Raw genomic sequence first — 26,724 nt, 5'->3', positions numbered from 1 at the left:
ACCTAGAAGAAATAAAAAAAAGTCAATTAAAAATTAATAATGAAATAAATGAGATCAGAAACACTCTGGAGGGAACCATGAGTAGAATAACAGAGACAGAAGATAGGATAAGTGAGTTAGAAGATAAAATGGTGGAAATAAATGAAGCAGAGAGGAAAAAAGAAAAAAGAATCAAAAGAAATGAGGACAACCTCAGGGACCTCTGGGACAATGTGAAACACCCCAACATTCGAATCATAGGAGTCCCAGAAGAAGAAGACAAAAAGGCCATGAGAAGTTACTCGAGGAGATAATAGCTGAAAACTTCCCTAAAATGGGGAAGGAAATAGCCACCCAAGTCCAAGAAAGCCAGAGAGTCCCAAACAGGATAAACCCAAGGCAAAACACCCCAAGACACATATTAATCAAATTAACAAAGATCAAACACAAAGAACAAATATTAAAAGCAGCAAGGGAGAAACAACAAATAACACACAAAGGGATTCCCATAAGGATAACAGCTGATCTATCAATAGAAACCCTTCAGGCCAGAAGGGAATGGCAGGACATACTTAAAGTAATGAAAGAGAATAACCTACAACCTAGATTACTCTACCCAGCAAGAATCTCATTCAGATATGAAGGAGAACTCAAAAGCTTTACAGACAAGCAAAAGCTGAGAGAATTCAGACCACCAAACCAGCTCTTCAACAAATACTAAAGGATCTTCTCTAGACAGGAAACACAGAAAGGTGGTATAAATGTGAACCCCAAACAACAAAATAAATGGCAACGGGACCATACCTATCAATAATTACCTTAAATGTAAATGGGTTGAATGCCCCAACCAAAAGACAAAGGCTGGCTGAATGGATACAAAAGCAAGATCCCTATATATGCTGTCTACAAGAGACCCACCTCAAAGCAAGGGACACATACAGACTAAAAGTGAAGGGCTGGAAAAAAATATTCCACGCAAATGGAGACCAAAAGAAAGCAGGAGTCGCAATACTCATATCAGATAAAATAGACTTTCAAATAAAGGCTGTGAAAAGAGACAAAGATGGACACTACATAATGATCAAAGGATCAATCCAAGAAGAAGATATAACAATTATATATGCACCCAACATAGGAGCACCACAATATGTAAGGCAAACACTAACGAGTATGAAAGAGGAAATTAATAGTAACACAATAATAGTAGGAGACTTTAATACCCCACTCAAAACTATGGATAGATCAACTAAACAGAAAATGAACAAGGAAACACAAACTTTAAAGGACACAATGGACCAGCTGGACCTAATTGACATCTATAGGACGTTTCACCCCAAAACAATCAACTTCACCTTTTTCTCAAGTGCACACGGAACCTTCTCCAGAATAGATCACATCCTGGGCCATAAATCTAGTCTTGGTAAATTCAAAAAAATTGAAATCATTCCAGTCAACTTTTCTGACCACAGTGCAGTAAGATTAGATCTCAATTACAGGAAAAAAAAATTAAAAATTCAAACATATGGAGGCTAAACAACACGCTTCTGAATAACCAACAAATCATAGAAGAAATAAAAAAAGAAATCAAAATATGCATAGAAATGAATGAAAATGAAAACAAAACCTATGGGACACTGTAAAAGCAGTGCTAAGGGGAAGATTCATAGCATTACAGGCCTACCTCAAGAAACAAGAAAAAAGTCAAATAAATAACCTAACTCTATACCTAAAGCAACTAGAGAAGGAAGAAATGAAGAACCCCAGGGTTAGTAGAAGGAAAGAAATCTTAAAAATTAGGGCAGAAATAAATGCAAAAGAAACTAAAGAGACCATAGCAAAAATCAACAAAGCTAAAAGCTGGTTTTTTGAAAAAATAAAATTGACAAACCATTAGCAAGACTCATTAAGAAACAAAGGGAGAAGACCAAATTAACAAAATTAGAAACGAAAATGGAGAGATCACAACAGACAACACTGAAATACAAAGGATCACAAGAGACTACTACCAGCAGCTCTATGCCAATAAAATGGACAACTTGGAAGAAATGGACAAGTTCTTAGAGAAGTATAACTTTCCAAAACTGAACCAGGAAGAAATAGAAGATCTTAACAGAGCCATCACAAGCAAGGAAATCGAAACTGTAATCAGAAATCTTCCAGCAAACAAAAGCCCAGGACCAGATGGCTTCACAGCTGAATTCTACCAAAAATTTAGAGAAGAGCTAACACCTATCTTACTCAAACTCTTCCAGAAAATTGCAGAAGGTAAACTGACAAACTCATTCTATGAGGCCACCATCACCCTAATTCCAAAACCAGACAAAGATGCCACAAAAAAAGAAAACTACAGGCCAATATCGCTGATGAACATAGAAGCAAAAATCCTTAACAAAATTCTAGCAAACAGAATCCAACAACATATTAAAAAAATCATACACCATGACCAAGTGGGCTTTATCCCAGGAATGCAAGGATTCTTTAATATCCGCAAATCAATCAATGTAATACACCACATTAACAAATTGAAAGATAAAAACCATATGATTATCTCAATAGATGCAGAGAAAGCCTTTGACAAAATTCAACACTCATTTATGATTAAAACTTTCCAGAAAGCAGGAATAGAAGGAACATACCTCAACATAATAAAAGCTATATATGACAAACCCACAGCAAGCATCACCCTCAATGGTGAAAAATTGAAAGCATTTCCCCTGAAATCAGGAACAAGACAAGGGTGCCCACTCTCACCACTACTATTCAACATAGTTTTGGAAGTGTTGGCCACAGCAATCAGGGCAGAAAAAGAAGTAAAAGGAATCCAGATAGGAAAAGAAGAAGTAAAACTCTCTCTGTTTGCAGATGACATGATCCTCTACATAGAAAACCCTAAAGACTCTACCAGAAAATTACTAGAGCTAATCAATGAATACAGTAAAGTTGCAGGATATAAAATTAACACACAGAAATCTCTTGCATTCCTATACACTAACAATGAGAAAACAGAAATTAAGGAAACAATACCATTCACCATTGCAACAAAAAGAATAAAATACTTAGGAGTATATCTACCTAAAGAAACAAAAGACCTATACATAGAAAACTATAAAACACTGATGAACGAAATCAAAGAGGACACAAACAGATGGAGAAATATACCGTGTTCATGGATTGGAAGAATCAATATTGTCAAAATGGCTATACTACCCAAAGCAATCTATAGATTCAATGCAATCCCTATCAAACTACCAACGGTATTTTTCACAGAACTAGAACAAATAATTTCACAATTTGTATGGAAATACAAAAAACCTCGAATAGCCAAAGTAACCTTGAGAAAGAAGAATGGAACTGGAGGAATCAACCTGCCTGACTTCAGACTATACTACAAAGTCACAGTCATCAAGACAGTATGGTACTGGCACAAAGACCAAAATATAGATCAATGGAACAGAATAGAAAGCCCAGAGATAAATCTACGAACCTATGGTCACCTTATCTTCGACAAAGGAGGCAAGGATATACAATGGAAAAAAGACAACCTCTTTAACAAGTGGTGCTGGGAAAACTGGTCAACCACCTGTAAAAGAATGAAACTAGAACACTTTCTAACACCATACACAAAAATAAACTCAAAATGGATTAAAGATCTAAATGTAAGACCAGAAACTATAAAACTCCTAGAGGAGAACATAGGCAAAACACTCTCCGACATAAATCACAGCAGGATCCTCTATGACCCACCTCCCAGAATATTAGAAACAAAAGCAAAAATAAACAAATGGGACCTAATGAAACTTAAAAGCTTTTGCACAACAAAGGAAACTATAAGCAAGGTGAAAAGACAGCCCTCAGATTGGGAGAAAATAATAGCAAACGAAGCAACAGACAAAGGATTAATCTCAAAAATATACAAGCAACTCCTCCAGCTCAACTCCAGAAAAATAAATGACCCAATCAAAAAATGGGCCAAAGAACTAAACAGACATTTCTCCAAGGAAGACATACAGATGGCAAAAAAAAAAAACACATGAAAAGATGCTCAACATCACTCATTATCAGAGAAATGCAAATCAAAACCTCAATGAGGTACCATTACACACCAGTCAGGATGGCTGCTATCCAAAAGTCTACAAGTAATAAATGCTGGAGAGGGTGTGGAGAAAAGGAAACCCTCTTACACTGTTGGTGGGAATGCAAATTAATACAGCCACTATGGAAAACAGTGTGGAGATTTCTTAAAAAGCTGGAAATAGAACTGCCATATGACCCTGCAATCCCACTTCTGGGCATACACACCAAGGAAACCAGATCTGAAAGAGACACGTGCACCCCAATGTTCATCGCAGCACTGTTTATAATAGCCAGGACATGGAAGCAACCTAGATGCCCAACAGCAGACGAATGGATGAGGAAGCTGTGGTATATATACACCATGGAATATTACTCAGCCATTAAAAAGAATTCATTTGGATCAGTTCTAATGAGATGGATGAAACTGGAGCCCATTATACAGAGCGAAGTAAGCCAGAAAGATAAAGACGATTACAGTATACTAACACATATATATGGAATTTAGAATGATGGTAATGATAACCCTATATGCAAAACAGAAAAAGAGACTCAGATGTATAGAACAGACTTGTGGACTCTGTGGGAGAAGGCGAGGGTGGGATGTTCCAAGAGAACAGCATCGAAACATGTATATTATCTAGGGTGAAACAGATCACCAGCCCAGGTTGGATGCATGAGACAAGTGCTCGGGCCTGGTGCACTGGGAAGACCCAGAGGGATTGGGTGGAGAGGGAGGTGGGAGGGGGGAATGGGATGGGGAATACATGTAAATCCATGGCTAATTCATTTCAATGTATGACAAAAACCACTGCAATGTTGTAAAGTAATTAGCCTCCAACTAATAAAAATAAATGGAAAAAAAAAAGGAAGTAAAACATGTATGTATAAGATCCTTAGCACGATAGTTGACACCAGTAATGTTCAGCATTCAGTAGCTTATTAATACTAACATTAGCTTTTAAATAACTTTATTGAAATAATTTATATGCCATAAAATTTTCCCTTTTAAAGTGTGTAATTCATTGGTTTTTAGTAGATTCAGTTGTGCGTTCATCACCATAATTTAATTCTAGCTAGAACATTTTCATCACCTCAGAAAGAAACTCATTAGCAGTCATTCCCTGTCTCCCAAACCCTTCAGCCCTTGACAACAGTAATCTACTTTCTGTTTCCATGGATTTGCCAATTCTGGACATTTTCTATCAATAGAATTATACCTTACACAGCTTTTGTGACTGGCTTCTTTAACTTCCTATAATGTTTTCAAGATTTCAAGTTTCATCCATGTTGTAGCATGTATCAGTACTTCTTTTCCTGGCTGAATCATATTCTGTTGTATTGTTATACCACATTTTGTTTATCCACTTATAGCTCACTTACCTTCACCTTGTAGAATAGGCCCATGCTTCTTCCACCTTGTTTCCAGGCCACAGAAACAAGCCCCTAAATGGAGATGGGGGAGGGCAGGGACCCACTGAACACTATTTTTTAAAAATCTCAATTTCAGTAAATTTTGGCATCCTGAGTTGAAAGAATTTTGGTCACTTTATCTAATCATCTTTTTAATACCCCTTTTAAAAATGCACCAGAACATTAAATGCAACCCTCAAAACTTTTCTGTTGAGATAAGCGGATAGGGATTCCAGGGGAAAGAGCATCCTAGGTCTGACATAGCAAAAGGAAACTCTGTCATTTGACATGTTTTTCTTGGATAAGTCCTGAGACAGAGTAAAGAAAAAGCTGTTTCCTGTGGCTTAGTGACAGAGCAGTAGATTGACCTTGTTTGTTCAGTTGGTTCATTTGTCCTTTGTGTCAAGGAACTCTATGTGGGTCTCAGGTGACAAATTTTTAGTTTATTTAATTTGTATCCTTTCACACAACTTAAACATGTTAAAAGAAAACAGCAAAAAAACATGAGGTACTTGGATTAGAACAAAACCTAGTTAGAATAAAATTTATTATTATACAGTTGTTATGTATTTACCTTCCCAGGTGGCGCTAGTGGTAAAGAACCTGTCTGCCAATGCAGGTGATCCTAGAGAAGCAGGAGATGCAAGAGACACAGGTTCAATCCCTTAGCCGGGAAGATCCCCTGGAGAAGGAAATGGCAACCCACTTCAGTATCCTTGCCTGGAGAATCCCTTGGACTGAGGAGCCTGGTGGGCTACGGTCCGTAGGGTCTCAAAGAGTCGGACACAACTGAAGCGACTTAACACACATGTTTACTGTAGAAACTTTTTACTTAAAATTGGATTTTTAAAAAGTACTACCAGAGCAAACCATTTAACATTTGTTCACATACTTCCAGAGTTCTTAAACATTTATTTACAAAAATTAAAGTGAAAGTGTAGTCTCCCAGTAGTATCTGACTCTTAGTGAGCCCATGGACTGTAGCCCGTCAGACTTCTCTGTCTGAAATTCTCCAGGGAAGAATACTGGAGTGGGTAGCCATTCCCTTCTCCTGGGGATCTTCCCGACCCAGGGATCAAACTCAGGTCTCCCACATTGCAGGCAGATTGTTTACCATCTGAGCCACCAGGGGACTTGGAAAATTACAAAAATTAGGTAGCACAATTCATATAGTTTTCTAACAGACTTTTCATGTTGTGAACATTTTTCCTTGGCAGTAACTGTTCATCTACATATTAAAAAAAAAAAAAAAGGCTTCACAATAAATACTTAAAGGCATTTTGACCAGAATCAATAAAAACTTATCAAGAAGGATATTGTTTGGGCTTTGGTACCTCTTGTATAATGTGAAAATTGGCAATAGTATTAAAATATTCGGAGGATTTACTGAAGATTAAGAAATCCCACCGTTTGCATCACACAGCCTTGAAGTTACTGACAATGGAGACCAAGCAAACACTGGCTTCAAGATCCAAGTCTCCTGTTGGAGTTTGGCTCCCCTGCTCTGCGTCTTCAGGGGCTTCTAAGACTATAGCGACTCCTGGGATCCTGTCACAAACTCCCTGGAGCGTGACAAAGGAGCAGGATCGCCGACCTGGCCAGAATCCGGTGCAGCCCTGATGATGGGGGTGTAGTCCGCCCGGCTTCTCGGCCCCCAGCTGGGACAGCTGGCCAGCCGGCCCCTCCAGCCGCTCAGGCCGGGCTGCGGGTTGTGGATGCGGATGCTGCAGAGTCGCCGGCGGGGCGGGGCAGGGCCGGGCCGTGTTGTCGGGACTCTATGGAAACGGCGCGCTGCAGACCCAGGCCCTTCCCCGGGCTGCGGCCAGCGTCCTGCTCTCGCCCCTCCACGCTCCAAAGAGGAGGCAACCGCCAGGAGCCGGCTCTCTCCGCCACCTCCTGGAGGTAAAGCTCTTGGCCTCTGGGCCGCACAGCTTTTCTTGGGGGCGTCGGGGTCTAGCGCCTGGGCGGTTTAGTTCCCGGTGCAGCCTCGCGAAGACCCTAAGCTGCGCCCGCGCTGGGCTCCCCTTCCGTGACCTTGAGGAACCGGCGCCCAGAATTGGCGCTTGGGAGGAATGAAACTGTCCCTGCCTAAGGTCAGGTTTGAACTGGGCCGTTGCCAGTGAACTCTTAGCTTCTGCAGAGCACGCATTTGGGGTAGAGATGAAGTCACTTTCTTTAGCACTTCGGAAAACACTGATTTTCGTAGAATTCTGAACTCGCTCACAACGACTCCCACCCTTCGTTGGCTCGTTCTCGCCCTTTTCCTCCCGCGGAGTCAGAAATGTGGAGAACGGGAGGGGTGGGCGGGGGGTAGCAAAGGAGAAACACAAAGAACCCGAGAGTACAGTTCATGGTTAGAACTGCATAGCTCAGGAAAGTTAATATGCTAAGATTTGATGAATAGGATTATATTCGTAAATAGGTCAATAGGATCACATCATGGTACTTATATTTATCCTTTTAAAAGTACTTACGCTCTACTTATTAACAAATCTTGCCATATATCAGAACAGAATATCCAGATGTCGCATGTATTCAAGTGCAGCTCAACCCGTATAATTGTTTTCAAGCCCATTTTGACTTTTGTGCACCATAAGAGCCTCAAAAATCATGCTCTAAAACCCATTATTTCCATGAAAGAAAGTAAGGATTGAGACTAGAAAGTTTTAGAACAACAATAATTGGTTATTTTTCTCAAATGAATTTAAATAGTACAGTCGCTTCTTGTTATAATTTTAATGTTTATAACTTTAAACTTCTCTATCAGTGAGCAAATTCATCATTTGAATATGTCCAGTTTTGGCTCACGGGCTTCCCCGGGGGCTCAGGGGTAAAGAATCTGCCTGCAACGCAGGAGAGGTAGGTTTAATCCCTGACTTGGGAAGATCCCCTGGAGGAGGACATGGCCACCCGCTCCAGTATTCTTGCTGGAGAACCCCATGGACAGAGGAGCCTGGCGGGCTTCAGTCTACAGGGTCGAAAAGCGTAGGACCCTACTGAAGCCACTGAGGAGCAGGTTTTGGCCCACAGTGTGGTATTTCCTATGCTGTTAATCGGGCAGATTTCCTCAAGGCATGCGGTTATTTTCAGTATTTATTTGTGCATTTAATAAAAATTATATACAAGTTGACATTCAGGTGTCTTGTTTTTACATGCCCTGCATATTGGACATTTAACTAGAATTATCTTTCATTTCTATTTTTTCTTCAATCACACTCACTTTTTCTCTACACCTGTTCTTTTCTACAGTCTTTAGAACCATGCAACCCAAGAGGAGGCATATTTAAAGAATTAAAATTTAGATAATAAAATAAATGAATCATTGTACAACTTGCAGTGTGAATTGCCAAAGTACTCAAATGTAGGTACCTCTGTGCCAGGGAACAATGTTTTGTTTTCGGTTTCCACTCCAAGCCAGTGTCTTGTCCTGTGGAGCAGAACCAGAGTAATTTACATTCCTCCAACTGTGTAACCAGTCACCTGTGGAAACATAGTTAAGGACAACATGGTTCTGATTTATCCCAGTGATGATGGACTCTCTGTATGGACTGGCGATTGTCCAGCCATCTCACCCTTTAGTCTGGCTTTGATTGTCATACGAATCACCCCCTTTTCTTTCACTAAGCATGGAAGTACCAGTGTCACTTGCTAAGTTTCTCATTGATATGATGTCAGTTATAAAGAAGAGTCAGTCACGGAATAGAAAGTATATTTCCAAATTAACCCTTAATAGTCATATATCAAATTAAAGGGAAAATCCAGTATAATCTTTAAATTGGATAGCCAATTACTGCCTGTGTGACCATAGATGATTTCCCTGTTCTTGTCTGTAATAAAACTCTCAAGGTGAATGTGAGAAATATATGAGCTTATGTGTAGGAAAGAGACTTACTAGCACCATGCCAGTTAAGAGTAGCTATTCAAAAAAAGGATATAGATACAGCATTTATGACATGTTCCTCTCCCCACTTTGATTTTGTTACTTATTATGTTTGTTGGATCCAATTACACATGAGAAGACCTACAGACTAGGATCTCATATTTTACTATCCTTTTCCATCAAACTTTAGAAATATGTAGAGCCCTTGTTTTACCAAGTGAAGTAAGAAGGAGTTCTCCAGTTTGGGTCACCCATGCTGGAGTTTCAATTCAGTGGAAAAGCTAGGCTGTAAGTGAAGCAGCAGCAGGATATTCCCTCTTCTAAGAGTGACACTGCTTTGTGTAAAAACAAGAGAGATCCTAAGTGATCAAGGGAGATCTTTATGGTACAGTGTTTGGCTTTTGGAGAAAGGACACTGAGAAGATGAAAAAATGGATGAGAATTTGATTTTGTACTCAGGTTTCATGTCTCTCTTGGTATTAGAATATATTGTAGCTGCCTTATTGTGTATTATAATTCACAATATCTATTCTTGCCCCCAGAGTGAATTCTCACCTCAAATAAGTATGCTATCTTCCAGTTGCTGATGTCATAAAAAAAAAAAAACTGTCCTATCTACATATGAATTCGATTGTAAGCTTATTTTACCACCTAACTCACTTGACACAATGATGGACATTACTAATAAGATCACACAAGTAGATAAGTTGTTACAGTTGTGATGCAATAGTCAGGCCCTAATAATCAGTGAAGGAATTGGGCTTTTTCTTGGTTAGTAACTTTCCTTTCAGCTCTTGCATTTAGAAAATTGGTAGATGTGGTAGAATTACTCATTTACTCACTCAGCAAATACTTATCAAGTCCATAACAGTTGGCAGGTTTCCCAGGTGGTGCTAGTTGTAAAAAACCTGCTTGCCAGTGCAGGAGACATAAGAGATGAGGGTTCGATTCCTGGGTTGGGAAGATCCCCTGGAGGCAGAAATAGCAACCCACTCCAATATTCTTGCCTGGAGAATTTCATGGACAGAAGAACCAGGTGGGTTACAGTCCATGGGGTTGCAAAAGTCGGACATGACTGAGCAACTCACACTTTCTACCTGTTGGCAGGCACTATATGATAGGCAGCTTCTAAAATGACTCCCTACAACCCCAGCCTCCTGGTATTCCTGCCCTTGTGAAACTCCTCCCCTCAAGTGTGGGCTAAAATCGTTTCTAATGCAGGGGCTGCCAAACTTTATCTGTAAAGGGCCAGGTAGTAATATATTTTTAGCTCTGTGGGCCATATTGTTTCTTTCCCAATTATTCAATTCTACTATTATACTACAAAAGTCACCACAGTCAATATGTAATAAATGTGATTAGCTGTCTTCCAACAAAACTGTTTACAAAAATAGGCTGTGGGCCAAATACGGCCTGCTGAGCATGTTTACTGACCCCTGCTCTGACTAATCAAAAGTGATGGTATATTACTTCTGAGATTTTATCACAGACTCTGGCTTCCATCTTGCCTGCGCTCTCTTACCCTCTCGCTTGCTTACCATTTTGTGAGCTAAGCTGTGGAAAACCCAGCTGGAAGGGGAACCGCCAACCTACAACGAAGTCTTGTTCCAACAGCCTGTGAGGAACTGAATCTTGCTGACAGCCCTCTACCTGGGTTTGGAAGCGGCTCCTTCCACAGTTCAGCTTTGCAATGACAAAAGCCCCAGCTGACTCTTGGGTTATGAGAGATCCTGAACCAGAGAACCTAGTTAAGCCATGCTTGACCCCTGACTCATGGAAACTATGATAGAATATATGCTTTTTTTTTAAATTTTTTTAAATTTATTTGTTTGGTTGCACTGGGTTTTAGTTGCAGCACACAAGATCTTCACTCTAGTTGTGGCATGTAAACTCTTAGTTGGCACATGTGAATTCTTAGTTGGGGCCTGTGAGATCTAATTCCCTGACCAGGGATCGTACCTGGGCCCCCTGCCTTGGGAGCTCAGAGTCTTAGCCACTGACCTACCAGGAAAGTCCCATAAATGCTTTTTTAGTGCAACTAAGTTTTGGGACCGTTTGTTACTTAGCACTATATACCCACCATGTTACCCACATCAGATAACTAATACTCTTCATGATAGGCTCCTATAGCAACGAACAAGGGAAATGCTACATATTATATCCTTCTCTTGGAGACTGACTATGGACATCAACATCCTAAATTTCTAAAATATCCTGCAAAAAAAACCCCACAATTTTAATTTTGTTCCATCAATCATTTCCAGGCATATTTAACCACATATCCTCTTTTTCTGGGAAATACCTATTAATATCTTATGGAGCTACTACTTGGAGAGATTTTAAATGCCAGACTGAAAAGAAATCATTTCATTTAAAGAAGTAGTGATTACCAGCAAGCTGTCTCTCCCTCAGTCAAATAACTGTAAGTTAGTCAATGAAGTAAGATATTAGTCTAAGAGAATGAATATAATTCTGTGGGAATTTGCATCTGAGTCTGTATATCTATATATGATGTACTATATCCACATATTGAAGCCCACCAGCAGAGATAGTAACTATTCTTTCTGCAATGTTACGCTCATTTTGTAATTCAGCAAATCCCTTACCACAGAGGATAATAACAATTCTGAGAACTTGCTAAATAAAAATCCCTTATGTTGGCTCTTAGAGACATTTCACGTAACAACAGCTGGGCATCTTATGAAACTAAGGATTTGTTTTCATTTAATGTTGATTCAGAGGGAGGTATTAATTTTCCACATTGCCATGAGGTTTTTATCCGAACATTGTTGTAGTGTAGTTTGCCAAGACACATCACTGCCTTGCTTCACACATGAGACTGAGGCCTGAGATGAAATTATCTGTGAAGCTTCAATTTTTTTTTTCTTTTGGCTATGTCCACATGGCACTTGGGATCTTAGTTCCCAGACCAGGAATCAAACCCATGTCCCCTGCAATGGGAAGCAGGGAGTCTTAATCACTTGACCACCGGAGAAGCCCCTAAAAGCTTCAATTTGGGGGAGATCAGAGCAGGAATCCAAATTTGGTGCTCACCATGTCATGCTGCCCTTCCTAATATGGTGCATGCCTTTCTGAGATACTCATTTTTAAAATGTGCTTCTATCTGACTGAAGTGTAATAAGTGTAGAGGCACCACCAGTGTTTGTCTTATTTTCATACTTTTCTGAGTTGCCAAAAAAATTTCCTCAGCTACTCTAGGCTAAAGAAATTCACATTGTTCCCCCTCGGTATTTATAGCAACAGAGGTTGCTTAGAAACTTAAACATTTCTGATGCTTGAACCTCAGCTATAATTTCACTGAGAAGCAGTCATCCAATTTGTGTTTTAATGCCTTCTGTAATGGACATAATCTCCCAGGACAGCTAATGCTGCTGAAGCGATTGTTTTCCTACTTAGACTGAGCCAAAATCCATCCCTCTGACCTCATCCATTGTTCTTAATTTTGTCTTCTGGGCACTCACAAACCATATGTAATTGATTTTATGTATAAAAAGCCTCCAGATTTTTATGTGTGTGTGGTATGGTATGAGAAAGGGGTCCACTTGCTTTTCTCTTTTAAAATATTCTATTTTTCTATAAATGAAAAAAATCTCTCTCTTCCTCTTTGATTTGTCATCTAAGAAGTGTCTGATTTACATGAGTCTATTTTGGATTTTCTCTTCTGCTCCTGTGATTAGTTGTCTGTCCCCATGCTAATACCATGTTATCATATTACTGCAGCTTTATAAAGTCTTTTTAATATTAATTTCTTATTGACATATAGTTGATTTGCAATGTTTTAATTTCAGGTGTATAGCATAGGGATTCAACAGTTTTACAGATTATACTTGATTAAAAGTTATTACAAGGTAATGGCTATAATTCCCCATGCTATACAATATATCCTTTTTTAAAAAAATAAGATATAGTTGTGATGTGGTGGTGATTGTGATTTAGTCACTCGGTTGTGTCTAACTCTTGCAGCCCCATGGACTGTAGCCCTCAGGCTCTTCTGTCCATGGGATTTCCCTGCAAGATTACTGAAGTGGGTAGCCATTAGCCATTTCCTTCTCTAGGGGATATTCCTGACTCAGGGATCAAACTTGCGTCTCTTGTGTTGGCAAGCAGTCTCCTGCATTGCAGGCAGATTCTTTACCAACTAACTGAGCTACCAGGGAAGCCCATAGTTGTGATATAGTTTATATATATATAAAACTTGGCTATACACCTGAAACTAACATAGCTTTGTACATCAACTATAATTAATTTTTTAAAAAGCCCCACAAGGGCTTCCCTTGTGGCTCAGTCGATAAATAATCTGCCTGCAATGCAGGAGACCCAGGTTTGATCCCTGGGTTGGGGAGAGCCCCTGGAGGAGGAAATAGCAACCCTCTCCAGTATTCTTGCCTGGAAAATTCCATGGACAGAGGAACCTGTCAGGATACAGTCCATGGGGTCACAAGAGTTGGACACGACTTAGCGACTACACCACCACCACCATTCTTTTTCAGGTTCTTTTCTGCCATAGGTTATTACAAGATAGTGAATATAGTTCCTTGTGTTATACAGTAGGTTCATAGATACAATAAGAAATACTGTATCTATTTTATATACAGTATTGTGTGTATGTTAATCCCAAACTCCGTATCTATCCCTCCCTATTATAAGTCTTGATATCTAGAAACACATCTCCTTCTCTTGCTCTTCCAGACCATCTGGACTACTTTAGCCCTTTATTTCTTGGCCATGCCACTTGGTTTATGGGATCTTAGTTCCCCAGAAGGGATTGAATCCAGGCCCACAGCAGTGAAAATGTGGAGTCCTAACCACTGGACTGCCAGGGAATTCCCAACTTTAGTCCTTTAAACTTCCATGAATATTTTAAACTCAGCTTTTCAAGTTACACACACACCCCTGACTCCCAAAATCTCTCTTTGGGACTTTTTTTTTTTTTTCTGAGATTCCATTGAATCTGTAGATCAATTTGAATGAATTAGTTTCTTCATTTTTCTGAATCTCTAATACATGAATCAAACATGTCTTTCCATTTATTTAGTTCTTTAAAAGTTGTTTTTCAGTAAAGTTTTCTAATTTTCTTTATAAAGTTGTACTTTTTTTTTTACTAATTTACTAGGAAATTAGTAGTGTTTGATATTATTCTTTTAAAACTTCTTAATTGAAATAGAAGATAGAAAAATATGTAAGTCCTAAGGGTAATACTCAATAAATTATGAAGTGGATTCACCTAGGGTCCCATTCTTAGATCAGTACCATCACCCCAAAATCCCTTCTCATATCCCTTCTAGTCATTCCCATCTCTTTCCTCACTAAAGATAACCACTATTCTGACTTTGAAAACTACAGTGTAGAACTTCATATAAATGAGACTATACAAAATGTGTTATTTTGTTCCCAGCTTCCTTTTTAAATGTCTTATGATGTGTGATTTGTGCATATTGTTGTGTGTAGCAGCAGCCTGTTCATTGATCTATAACATTTTATTGCATGAATATATGACAATATATTTATCCATTCAACTACTGATGGATGCTTGGGTTGTTTCCAGTTTGGAGCTATCCAGTGCAGCTATGAATACTCTTATGGATATATTTGGTTTATATGTGCATGTTTTTCTGTTGAGTCAACTGTATGCATATTTTTAACTTTAGGAAATAATGCCAAACAGCTTTTCAAAGCACTTATACTGATTTACACTTTCACCAGCTGTCTATGACAGTTCTGGATGTTCACCAACACTCAGCTTTGTCAGTCTGTGCTGGATAACAAAGCATCCCCAAATTTGAAACAGGAATCATTGTCTTTCACAATCCTCTGGGTTCACAATTCCTCTGGGCAGGCACACTTCCTCTTTTTCATGATTAATTATTTATTTTTGGTTGTGCTAGGTCTTCATTGCTACTCTTGGACTTCCTCTATTTGTGGCCAGTGGGGGCTACTCTTCGTTGTGGTGTGTGGGCTTCTCACTGTGGTGGTTCCTCCTGTTGCAGAGCACAGACGCTAGGTGCGCAGGCTTCAGGAGTTGCAGCTCAGGCTCAGTAGTTGTGGCGCCTGGGCCCAGAGCTTGCAGGCTTCAGCAGCTGGAGCTCAATAGTGAGGGCTCAGTCGTGTGGCCCACAGGCTTAGTTGCTCTGCAGCATGTAGAACGTTCCTGGACCAAGGATCGAACCCATATCCTCTGCACTGGCAGGCAGATTCTTATCTACTGTACCACCAGGTAAGTCCTCTAATTCTTTTATAGGCTGGAGTCATTCATATGGTTGCATTTACCTAGGAGCTCAATTGGAACTGGAATACCTGAGTTGACTTCATTCACACACCAGGTACTCTGACTTGGGTGGCTGAAAATCTAGGGGCTGGGTTCAACCTCTGTCTTTTCATGTGGTCTCTCTTCATTCAGTAATCTAGTCTAAGCTTGTTTACATGGAAGCTACATCTCAAGATGCAAAAAGAGAAAGCACGTCTTAAGGCCTAGGACCAGAAGTCATTAACCATCACTTCTACAACATTCTAGTGGTTAAAATAAGACAGTGCTAGTTCAGATACAAGGGGAAGAAGGTCAATAAGACTCAACTTCTTGATGGAAGAACTGGGATGGGAGCAATTATTCTTGGCCATAGGTACAGACAGTATACGACATCCCACCCTCTGGTCATGATTCACATGCCTTTCACAAGCAGAATACAATTACCCCATCCCAGTACACCCAAAGTTTCATCCAAGTTCATCTAGATTGCTAAGATTTTTATTGTTGTTACGAACAGGAGTTGAAGCTTATCAAATGCACTTCTGGGGGAATTCCCTGGTGGTTCACTGGTTAGGGCTCTGTGCTTCCACTGCAGGGGCACAGTTTCGATTCCTGGTTGAGGAACTAAGATCCTGCATGCCACATGGAACAGCTGGAAAAAATGCACTTTCTGTATTTACTGAGATTTTTATGATTTTCTCCTTTGTTTTATTGATGATAAGTACATTGATTTTGTAATATCAAACTAAATTTTTGTTCCAAGAATCAGTCCAAATTGGTGGTGACATGTTAACTTTTTCATATATTGGCGTGTTGGGTGTTCCAATATTTTGATTAGGATTTTTGTTATAGGATTATGTTTACGATAATAAACCTATAATATTCCTCTCTTATATGGTCTTTGTTGGGTTTTGGTGTTAACGTTATGTTGACTTCATAGAAGAACTTGGAAATAATTCCCAATTTTCTATTCTCTTGAATAAGTTCAATTGATATTTTTTTCCTTAAGTGTTTTGTAGGTACAAATATTGGCTCCAGGAGTAGGGTACTGCCATACAAGCATCAATATATTCCAAATTATGTGGCATTAACATCCAATATAGCAGCATGAACTTGTTCTTGGGAACTTGGACTGTTAGCAATCCATGTCACCAAAAAAATGTGTAGAACTATATTCTAGAATAGCTTAAAGGGCATATTATATACCTAATAAGCTTATACTTTATGCAAAGAGGTAGAAAATGACTTATTATAATGAGTCTGTTATTACTGGCTGCATTTGCCAAGGTACTACCAGAATTAAAGGAACTCAGAAGAAAAAATTTGTCTGGTTTGTAAGCAGGAATGAAAAGGAATTCAGAGACAACAAAAAAACTCAGATACCTGCATCTGAGTGGAGGTACAACTGAGTCGCACATTCAACCAGCAGAGAAGCAACAGAGAAACGCTCTGAGAAACAAAGGCTGCTTAAAACTCCGCATTGCAGCAAGACCGAGTCAAGAAGAAAATGGCTGTCACAGCACTATAGGATCTCTGAATGGAATAAGGTGGTACCCAGCATATACTTTCACAGCTGGGAGCATATCTCAAGAAGAGACTTAGAGTTTGGTTCTTCCCAAGGAAAGTCTGATTAGGCTCATAGTTGTTGTTCAGTGGCTAAGTTGTATCTGACTCTTTGAAACCCCATGAACTGTAGCACACTAGGCTTCCCCATCCTTCACTATCTCCCAGAGCTTGCTCAAACTCATGTCCATTGAGTCAGGGCTGCCATCCAACCACCTCATCTTCTGTGGCCCCATTTTCCTCCTTTCTTCAGTCTTTCTCAGCATCAGGGTCTTTTCCAGTGAGTTGGCTCTTCACATCAGGTGGCCAAAGTATAGGAGTTTCAACTTCAGCATCAGTCCTTCCAGTGAATATTCAGGATTTATTTAATCTAGGATTGACTAGTTTGATCACCGAGTCTTCTTCAGCACCAAAGTTCGAAAGCATCAATTCTTCGGCCCTTAGCCTTCTTTACTGTCCAGCTCTCACATCTGTACATGACTACCAGAAAAACCATAGTTTTCTGTCTTTCTATACAGAAAGACAGAGACAAGTCTCTAAACAGTTGTGAACATAGCACTGCCTGAATTCAAATAATTTTAAATAAATATTAAGAAATCAGTATTGTCAAAGGAGCCACCTACATGGTCTAAAAGAGAATGTGATTGAGACTAAAAAATGACAATTGAGATCCAGCATTCTACATCAGGATCTCAGAATGCTATGGATTAACTCTTTCATATACCATTCTTATCCTTTACAAATGGGAATACTTATTGAAGCTATCCTTTAATTGTTCTACCATTTTATGTGTATCTTGTATGTATGGGGGCTTCCCAGGTGGATCAGTGGTAAAGAATCTGCCTGCAATGCTGGAGACCTGGGTTCTATCCCTGGCTCAAGAAGATCCCCTGGAGTAGCAAATGGAAACCCCCTCCAGTATTCTTGCCTGGGAAATCCCATGGACATATGAGCCTGGTGGGCTATAGTCCATAGTGTCACAAAGAGTCAGACATGGCTGAGCATGCACGCATAGTGTATGTATGGGCTAGGCCAGATAACTTTTCTTTTTAGTTCAGAGATCTGTATCAAGAGTATATCTTGGTCTGTCATGACTGTTATGAATCATTTCTATCTCCTGGAATCTAAGCTAAAAGTATTGATGAAAAATAAAAGAAAATATTGTTGAGATGTAACTTTAGGGTTGTCTGCTTTGGGGAGTGGATGAGTATGTTCTGCACATAGGAAAGGAAGGAAGTTGACCCAAAGGGTTAACTGTGGTAGACTGTATTATTCTTGTATAATCTGCTCCCCTTAAATGTGGCCTGGACTTAGCTACTTTCTTTTACCTAATAGAACAGAGCAAAAGTGATGGGATACCACTTTTGAGGTTACAAAGAACCTGTGCTTCCCTCTGTGTATCCTCTCTTGCCTTTTAATTTGCTTACTCTGATGGAAGCCAACTGCCATATGAATTGCCCTATGGAGAAGCCCATGTGGCAAGGAAAACAAGGGATTCCTCCACCCAACAGCTCATGAGCAACTGAAACCTGGCTTCAACCACATGAATGAGCTACAGATCCTTCAGAGGAGGGACTTCCCTGGTGGTCCAGTGGCTACTCCATGCTCCCAATGCAGGGGGCCTGGGTTTGATCCCTGGTCAGGGAACTAGATCCCCCATGCCACAACAAACATCCCATGTGCTACTGGGAAGACCTGGCACAGGCAAATAAGTTTAAAAAATCCTTCAGATGAGACTAGAGTCCTGGCCAACACCTGGATTGCAGCCTATGGGAGACTGCGAAGCAGAGGGACCCCTTGTGGACTGAATTATGTCCCCGCAAAACCCACATGTCGAAGCCCCAACCCCCAGTGTGACTATATTTGGAGATAGAGCCTATAAAGAGGTAATAAAAGTTAAAAGAGCTTATAAGGTCGGAGGCCTTAATCCAATTGGACTGATGTCCTTATAAGAAGAGGAAGAGATACCAGAGCTCACCCCCAACCCCACCCCAAACCCACATGTGCTCAGAATGAAGGCCTTGTGTGAACACAGCAGAAAGGCTGCTGCTGCAAGACAGGAAGAGGCCTCACCAGAAACAGCATGTAGATCTTAGACTTTCAGCCTCCAGAACTGTGAGAAAATAAACTTCTGTTGTTTATGCCCCATCCCCACCCCAATCTGTGGTATTTTGTAATGGCAGATCTAGTACCTTAACAATACTATACCCCACTAGGTTGTGTGTGGATTTCTGACTCCCAGGAACTTTGAGATAATAATAACAGTTGTTTTGAGCTGTCAAATTTTAGGATCATTTTCCATGCAGCAATAGATCATTAATATATTAGTCTAATTTTTCTCTCCTTATCCTCTGACTTATGCCTTCAAAAGCTGGGTAGGGGTAGGGCACTGGTGGGGTGCATCCTCTTTGAGCCTTTCAGATTGCAGAGAAAGAAAAAGTCAGTATTCATGGCTAGTAAAGAATCATTCCAATTTTTGAGTCAGTTTCCCAGCAAAGTAAAAAACAACTCTGGTTTGGATTCATATTTCAGTGCAAGTAGTTGAGGAGAGAATAATTTCAATGATTTAGAGTTCATGAATTCCCTGTACATATTTGTATGGATATATATATATTTCTAATTATATAAACAAATCTATCTAGATGAATTGCTGTAATTCTATTATTCCTATAAGGACAGCATTGATATACTGGATCTAGGTGATCTTAATTAAACATTTATTGAAATCAATGTATATTTTCTAGGACTGGACAAAAATAATTTGCTGAGATGTCAGCTGGGAATTCTCCCAGGGAAAGCCTGGAAATGGAGAGCTTCCACACAAGATTCAGTGCCTGGACACCTTTCAGCAACAAGTCATTAAATCGACAGGTGAGTCACATATTCTAGAATAAGATAAGATTAAATTCTAGGGTGACGTTTACTATGATATATTGGGTCTCATGTTACCATATTTAAAATAAATGCTTGTAAGAACTTAGTATTTGAGTCACTTTAAACAGAAATGAACATACATTTGTCTGCCCCAAAGATAATCTCTCTTCACCTCAGTTCACAACTCCAGTTTTATGGAAGGCACAAGACCTGCCCCCACTTTTGTCCTGTTTACACCTCAGGAAACAAAATCGAAACCTCCAGGACACACCCTGTAAGGGTGGTGTTTTGGTGTGGAGGGCATTAGTGTGTGTATTTCTTTAATTCTGTCTTCCCTCTTGTGCCTACTGCACAGTTCCCTGGGGCCTGAGCATTCCCCCTCCTTTGAGAGGTAGTCACTGGATGGCCCAGGCAGCTCTGCCAGGCCTCCATGGAGGAGGCTGCCTGGGTACTCAGAGCTCAAGCGTGGCCCAGGCTTGTTCACAAAATAAAGAGACCAGACAGGCTGGGAGCAAAGCCTGACTAGTAGTAATAGCCATGAGTTTATGTATGTCATCTAAGCCAACCTGGACTGAGGTCCTGGTTTAGGGGCACACTGGTCCTGGTGTATGTCTTTTGTGGAGACACTCCTAACAAAGGCTACTTAGTAATATTTACTAACTTTCATTTTGGTGGGTGTTAGAAAAATGTAGGACTCTGGCTTAGTAAAATCACACCTACTCCACATGGCCCTGTTTTCACAATTAAGCAAGTAGCTGGTATGTATTTTCAAGATGAAATGTTTGGGATCTGTTTCTCCGTACCACACTAGTTTAGGTAGAAACAAGAGCGAAGATTCATTACTTCTTTGCACCCTCCTTGGGCGTCTCTGTAATTACGTTCCCACCTGCCTGCCCAGCAAGCCTGGGCTTGCCTGCATCCCTGAATAAAAAGCAGTTTAAGCTGAAGGGAAAGACCCTTACTACAATGTGAAAGTGCTTTATGAACTGTAACGTGCAAAGCAAATATTAGCTGTGAGGTTGTTAGGTTGCTTATGTCTTGCTTAGCAACTTAGAATATATTGAACTATAAAGGAAAATGTCATTTCTCCCCCAACTTGTAGCTCTTTCAGGAAAGAGTTGCTCTTATAAGTCACTGGTTTGATCTCTGGACTAACAAGCAACGTCAAGAATTCTTATTCACGATTTTTTTACGATGCACTAAATCACAACTAAGGTAAATGTAGCCTAATGATGTAATTATCTTAAAGAAAATAAATAGTATACATTGCTCATATAACCTTTAAGAGTTTCCCTTTTCCCTAGAGAAAAACAAAACAATTGATATTTTAAGGTTTATAAACAATCTTTTTCTAGTGCTGCTTCCTCTTTGAGTGTGAAATGGAGCCCTGGGGAATTTGAACACCTTCATACAATAGTGGGATATTTGGTTTTTGCAAAAAGTTATAAGTAGCTTCAGCCAGTGAATCTTTAACAATCTCTTAGTATATTAAGTTCTCCTTGAAACTATCAGATAAGGTATTTCAAGTAGATGCCCCAAATATTTGTTACATGAGTGATAATTGTGAAGTCACTCAGTCGTGTCTCACTCTTTGTGACCCCATGGACTGTAGCCTACCAGGCTCCTCCATCTATGGGATTTTCCAGGCAATAATACTGGAGTGGGTTGCCATTTATCTGAGAAGTGACAATGGCAGCAACAATTAGAAATATGGGAAGGACTTGTACAGCAGTGATTACTTATTAACAATAAGTCCTGAGTTTTAATTGTTTCTCTTACATCCTATTATATCTGTAATTTATTTTAAAATACTCCAGCATGGCTGATGTGATATGTGAAAGTGTTCACTGCAATTACACCCAGGGGCAGCTAGTGTTCTAATCAAGAGTTAGTACTTTGGGTTGGTTAGCTAGCCACTGTATTGAAAAGGTTAAAATATTTTAGTTATTACCAGATACATTGCTAAGTAGCATATCAAATATCAGACATTAGTTTTTCTCAGAGCAACTTGTGGCATAGCTTGCTGGATGAATGCTAGGAATGGCCTGTCTTTGGTGAAATTAAAGGTATTCTGATATGTGGCCTAACCAAGATAATCTAGAGTGCCCTCCGGCATGCCTGGTTGAAGAATCCAGCCAGGCTGGTAGGTGCTTATAAGGATGAATTCATCTCCCAAAATATGGCCTTGTCTGCCTGCGGAATCTCTGAAAGCCTTAGGGCAACAACAAGGGTAGTGATAGAATCCTGTTTCTGGAACATTGTTATTTTTCAGTTGAGTGAACCTTTCACCCAAGGGTCAGAGAGCTGGGATTTCATCAAGCCCACAGAGGAGACTACATGAAGTGGTGAGGTTGGGAGGACCGGCCAACCTTTGGAATTCTTAGGTAGTGACCCAAAAGTGCCTAAGAGTTGTGCAAGACCAAGCTGGCTAATTTTAGTTTCTAGCATCTGCTTCTCACTCTTTCTTACCCTTCTGCCCGCCCCATTTCTTTCAATCAGCCATTTCCTCTCTTCTGCCTAGGAACTCCCCTTCTCTGCTGCCAGCTTTCTGTGCATCCGTGGGCCCATAATGGGTTATCCCTAAAGGAGTCACTGGAGGGAGACGGCCATCTTCTCCCATTAACAGACTGTGTTGAAAGAGGCTGCCAAGACAGCTCACAGAAAAAGAGGCTCTTCAGTCAATGCTTAAGAATCAGGGGGAAGGGACATTCTTATGGTAGTTATTGGCTAGGTTTCCTTTGGCTCCAGCTTTGCAGCTTTCAAGATAAGAAAATAATAGACCCAACCCTTATATCCATAATTGCTTTGTGAGCCATCACGTTCTAGCCTCATGCACCACAAAGTGAGCAATTTTAGTTGTAACCACTGGAGGTCATTAGTGATCTTGTAGTATACTTTGAGGCTCAATAACATTAGGCCTGACATTGTTTCACTGGAAACTTCATCCATTGTCTGGTACCTGAATTCTTCTTACTCTAGGACAGGGATATAGAAATGACCAGTTCACTGAAATTTCTCTGCTTTGTTGGACAGCAGTTTCTGCAGAGTGTGTATTTCATAGTCCCATTAAGCTGTTATTACATGTTATGGGCTAGTGATTTCAGGGGAAGCTGCATGTCAATTTCTAGTCTCTGAGTTTGGCATCCTGAAACCAGAATCTTTAATTTGCAGTGGTGATTTTGTTGGTGAACATCAGTCAGTTCATTCCCCACAGTCTGGATGAAGTCTCTCTTACACAACTTCCTCCCATCTTTTTTGGTCAGTCGTTTCTTCTCTCTTACAGACAGCTGTAGATACCACATGTGGATGGTCTAATCTAATTTGAGCTATGCTTGATTTTAAGTAAATATAAATGACCAACTCATTTTCATTTTTAGCCTAAATATGATAAATTTTAAAGCATCATTATTGAAATGTATTGATAAATTTTAAAGCATCATTATTGAAATATAATCCACATACATAAAACTTATCCATTAGAAGGACACAATTCAGTGGATTTCGTACATTCCCTGAGTTGGGCAACTATCAGCACAATCTAAGTTTAGAACATATCCATCAACCACAAAAGAAACCTCCTTTCTATTAGCAATCACTCTCCATTCTAACGCCCCTCCAATTCCAGCCAATTCCAATTCCATGTACAACCACTAATTTATTTTCTTTCTCTATAAATTTGCCTATTCTAAACTTTTCATATGAATGGATTCATACAATATGTGGCCTACTTTCATACAATGACTGCCTACTTTCATAAATTATAATGTTCTCAAGGTTTACATTTTTATCATGAAATAATACTCCATAATATGGATATTCCATATTTTATTTATTCACCAGTTGATGGAATTTGGGTTGTTTCCACATTTGACTACTGTAAATAGTGCTACTGTAAATATCACTTTATAAGTTCTTCTCTATGGATGCTTATTTCTTTTAGGTGTATAGCTAGAAATGGAGTTGCTGAGTCAAATGGTAACCCTAGAATCAACTTTTAACTATTGTTTCTTCTGAATTTTGTTTACTCCTCTAGTCCCTATTCCCCCATAACTATGAATAAGCTTGTGACTAAATGAGAGAATTTAGTGTTATTTGAATGCCTGAACACTTTGTATGTAAGCTTAGTTAACTTTGTGTAATACCTTGTTTTCAAGACAGAGAAGCCAAAGTTTGAGATGCTTTGTTTTATAATTTCTGAATAACTTTGTTTTAATTCAGGCAGTTATAAAACTTAAATAGGCTATTGCAGTATTGGCCAGAAATATGTTGTCACAGTTTTTATTAAAAGTTTATTCTTAATCTGTAGGAGATATATTCACATATCTAATATTTTCTGTCCTAATAAATATTCCATGTTGTTAAGAGTTTGGAATTTTTCTTATAATATTTATGACATTTTTCAAAGGTTCACCTTCTTAAACCTTCCCTCTGTCAAGTTTTCCCTCTCAACTTAAATGTCACCTCTGCTGGGAAGAGATGTCCTCTTTGTGCTCAACTTTCACCCCATGATTTTTACCAACCTCTTTCATGGCATTTCCCCCAACCTCCCATACATTATGCTTATCTGGCCACATGTCTGATGATTTCCAGTGGCGTTGTCCCCCTGCCTCTTGCCTAGGCTGACCTTTCCTGTGACTCCTTGAAGGAAACTTGGCTGTTTGTGTCTGTCATGCTTGGAGAAACCTATGAGACATTTGAATCAGTCTCCTAGTCACACTGGTGGGACTGGTTTCAAATTGCTTCTGTTCAGCCAAAGGTAATACCTCCTACAAAGACCTTTCTTTCTGGGGTTGGAGCTGTTCAAGCTTGTAGCTTTTCCTGGTGGGTGGGGCAACATTCATGATTCATGTAACTGCATTCCCAAGACTTGAGAGTCACTTGGACTGCAAGGAGATCAAACCAGTCAATCCTAAAGGAAATTAACCCTGAATATTCATTGGAAGGACTGATGCCGAAGCTGAAGTTCCAATACTTTGGCCATCTGATGTTAACAGTTGACTCATTGGAAAAGACCCTGTTACTGGGAAAGATTGAGGACAAGAGGGGAAGGGGGCGACAGAGGATGAGATAGTTGAATGGTATTACCGACTCAATGGACGAGTTTGAGCGAATTCCAGGAGATAGTGAAGGACAGGGAAGCCTGGTGTGCTGCAGTTCATGGGGTCACAAAGAGTCAGACATCACTTAGCTACTGAACAATGACATTCCCAAAACATGGATGGAGTGTGTGTGTGTGTGTGTGTGTGTGTGTAGGTGTGTGGGGGGGGAATCACAACCAAATAAAGATTAGCTCTTGTCACTCATCTCCATCAGAGTCACCTGGAAATGGGGTTGGAGGGCAGAAAAATGTGCCAACCCATGTATAGTTAAGAGGGAATATCCCCTCTTACTCTCATCTCAGTACACCCACCCACCCCCCACCCAAGGAGTTCCTTGGAGGACTCAGTTGAGGATGTCTGTTTCTATTGTAATCTCTGAGGAAATCTAGTTCATAAACTTTTTCAGAGACAACAGACTTCTAGATTATCCTTAAATATAGAACAACTATACCATGCTGAATTACTGCCGTCCATTTGAAAGGAGGATATTTCTGTGTGGAGTTGGTGGAGAGGAGGGGGTAGTATTCAGAGACACATTGTTTTCTAAATATCCAAGACAGGTCTGGAAATGTGGGTCATCCTGCTTCTTCCCTCTCATCAGCTTCATATTCTGGATATACTGGGTTGGCCAAAAAGTTTGTTTTGAAAACCCAAATGAACTTTTTGGCCAACCCAATATTTCTACCCTTTCACATAGATCAAATGGTTATGGACAACCACAGGAAATATCAGTATTTGTTTTGGGGGTGGCTTTTAGGGGTGGATGAAACAAAGAAAGAAAATCCTGAAGTTTAAAAGGAAAGGAGAATATGAACTATATAGTATATGGCCTATACAGTCCATGGAATTCTCCAAGCCAGAATATTGGAGTGGGTAGCTGTTCCCTTCTCCACAGGATCTTCCCAACCCAGGAATCAAATCTAGGTCTCCCAGCACTGCAGGCAGATTCTTTACCAGCTGAGCCACCAGGGAAGCCCAGGAATACTGAAGTAAGTAGCCTATCCCTTCTCCAGGGAATCTTCCCAGCCCAGGAATCGAACTGGGGTCTCCTGCATTGCAGGTGAATTTTTTTTTTTTTTTAAACAAGCTGAGCTACCAGGGAATCCCTCAAGAAAGAAAATCCTGAAGTTTAAAAGGAAAGGAGAAACCTAAACCCAAAGCTTTTTTACCGGGTAGGGGTGGGGACAGAGTAAGAGCGTGTGGTAGGAAAGTCATTGGCTTACATTAGGCAAAGCCCCTGCACTTGAAGTCCTCACTTCCTGTTTTCTCCTTTTGTAATGTTTCACTTCTCTTTACAGCGTGTAGCTCCACCTGCCATTCTTTATACACAGTAGTACTTGCTTGTTTATTTACTGTCTGCCTATTCCATTAGAAGGTAACTTGATGAGTGCAGGGCATCTGCACTCTGGTATCTCTTTCCAATACCAGGTTCATAGTAGCCACTCAACAAATACTTGTTTGAATGAATGGAGATGTGTTAGACACTTCTATTACAATGATAATAAAAAGATAATCAGGAAAAAACTTTCCTTTGGTAATTCTTTAGGAGGAAGGACTTTTTTTCAAGATATTACAAGTTC

At 39.9% G+C, this 26,724-nt stretch overlaps 1 protein-coding gene and 1 long non-coding RNA gene across 9 annotated transcripts in view; one reads left to right on the top strand and one right to left on the bottom strand.

The window, feature by feature from the left end:
* Positions 1–26,724, bottom strand: part of LOC110137320 (uncharacterized) — a 95,765-nt gene that overhangs the window by 27,914 nt on the left and 41,127 nt on the right. For both annotated transcript variants that reach the window (XR_011485600.1, XR_011485601.1), the window contains exon 2: positions 8,833–8,943. This is a non-coding gene — a long non-coding RNA (uncharacterized lncRNA). The remainder of the gene's footprint in view (positions 1–8,832; positions 8,944–26,724) is intronic.
* ECT2L (epithelial cell transforming 2 like) overlaps positions 5,738–26,724 on the top strand; it is a 77,345-nt gene continuing 56,358 nt past the window's right edge. For 4 of the 7 annotated variants that reach the window (XM_070461409.1, XM_070461410.1, XM_070461408.1 and 1 more), the window contains exons 1-3: positions 15,284–15,578; positions 19,916–20,042; positions 21,148–21,260. In XM_070461409.1, the coding sequence (XP_070317510.1) occupies positions 19,941–20,042; positions 21,148–21,260 (215 nt within the window). In that variant the 5' untranslated portion in view covers positions 15,284–15,578; positions 19,916–19,940. Of the gene's footprint in view, positions 7,366–15,279; positions 15,579–19,915; positions 20,043–21,147; positions 21,261–26,724 lie in introns of those variants that run through there. The other 3 variants (XM_070461407.1, XR_011485599.1, XM_070461412.1) reach the window with 3 other exon arrangements.

Source organism: Odocoileus virginianus, chromosome 34 (genome assembly GCF_023699985.2).
Source record: "Odocoileus virginianus isolate 20LAN1187 ecotype Illinois chromosome 34, Ovbor_1.2, whole genome shotgun sequence".
NCBI lineage: Eukaryota > Metazoa > Chordata > Mammalia > Artiodactyla > Cervidae > Odocoileus > Odocoileus virginianus.
This window is presented reverse-complemented; position numbering and strand designations above follow the sequence as displayed.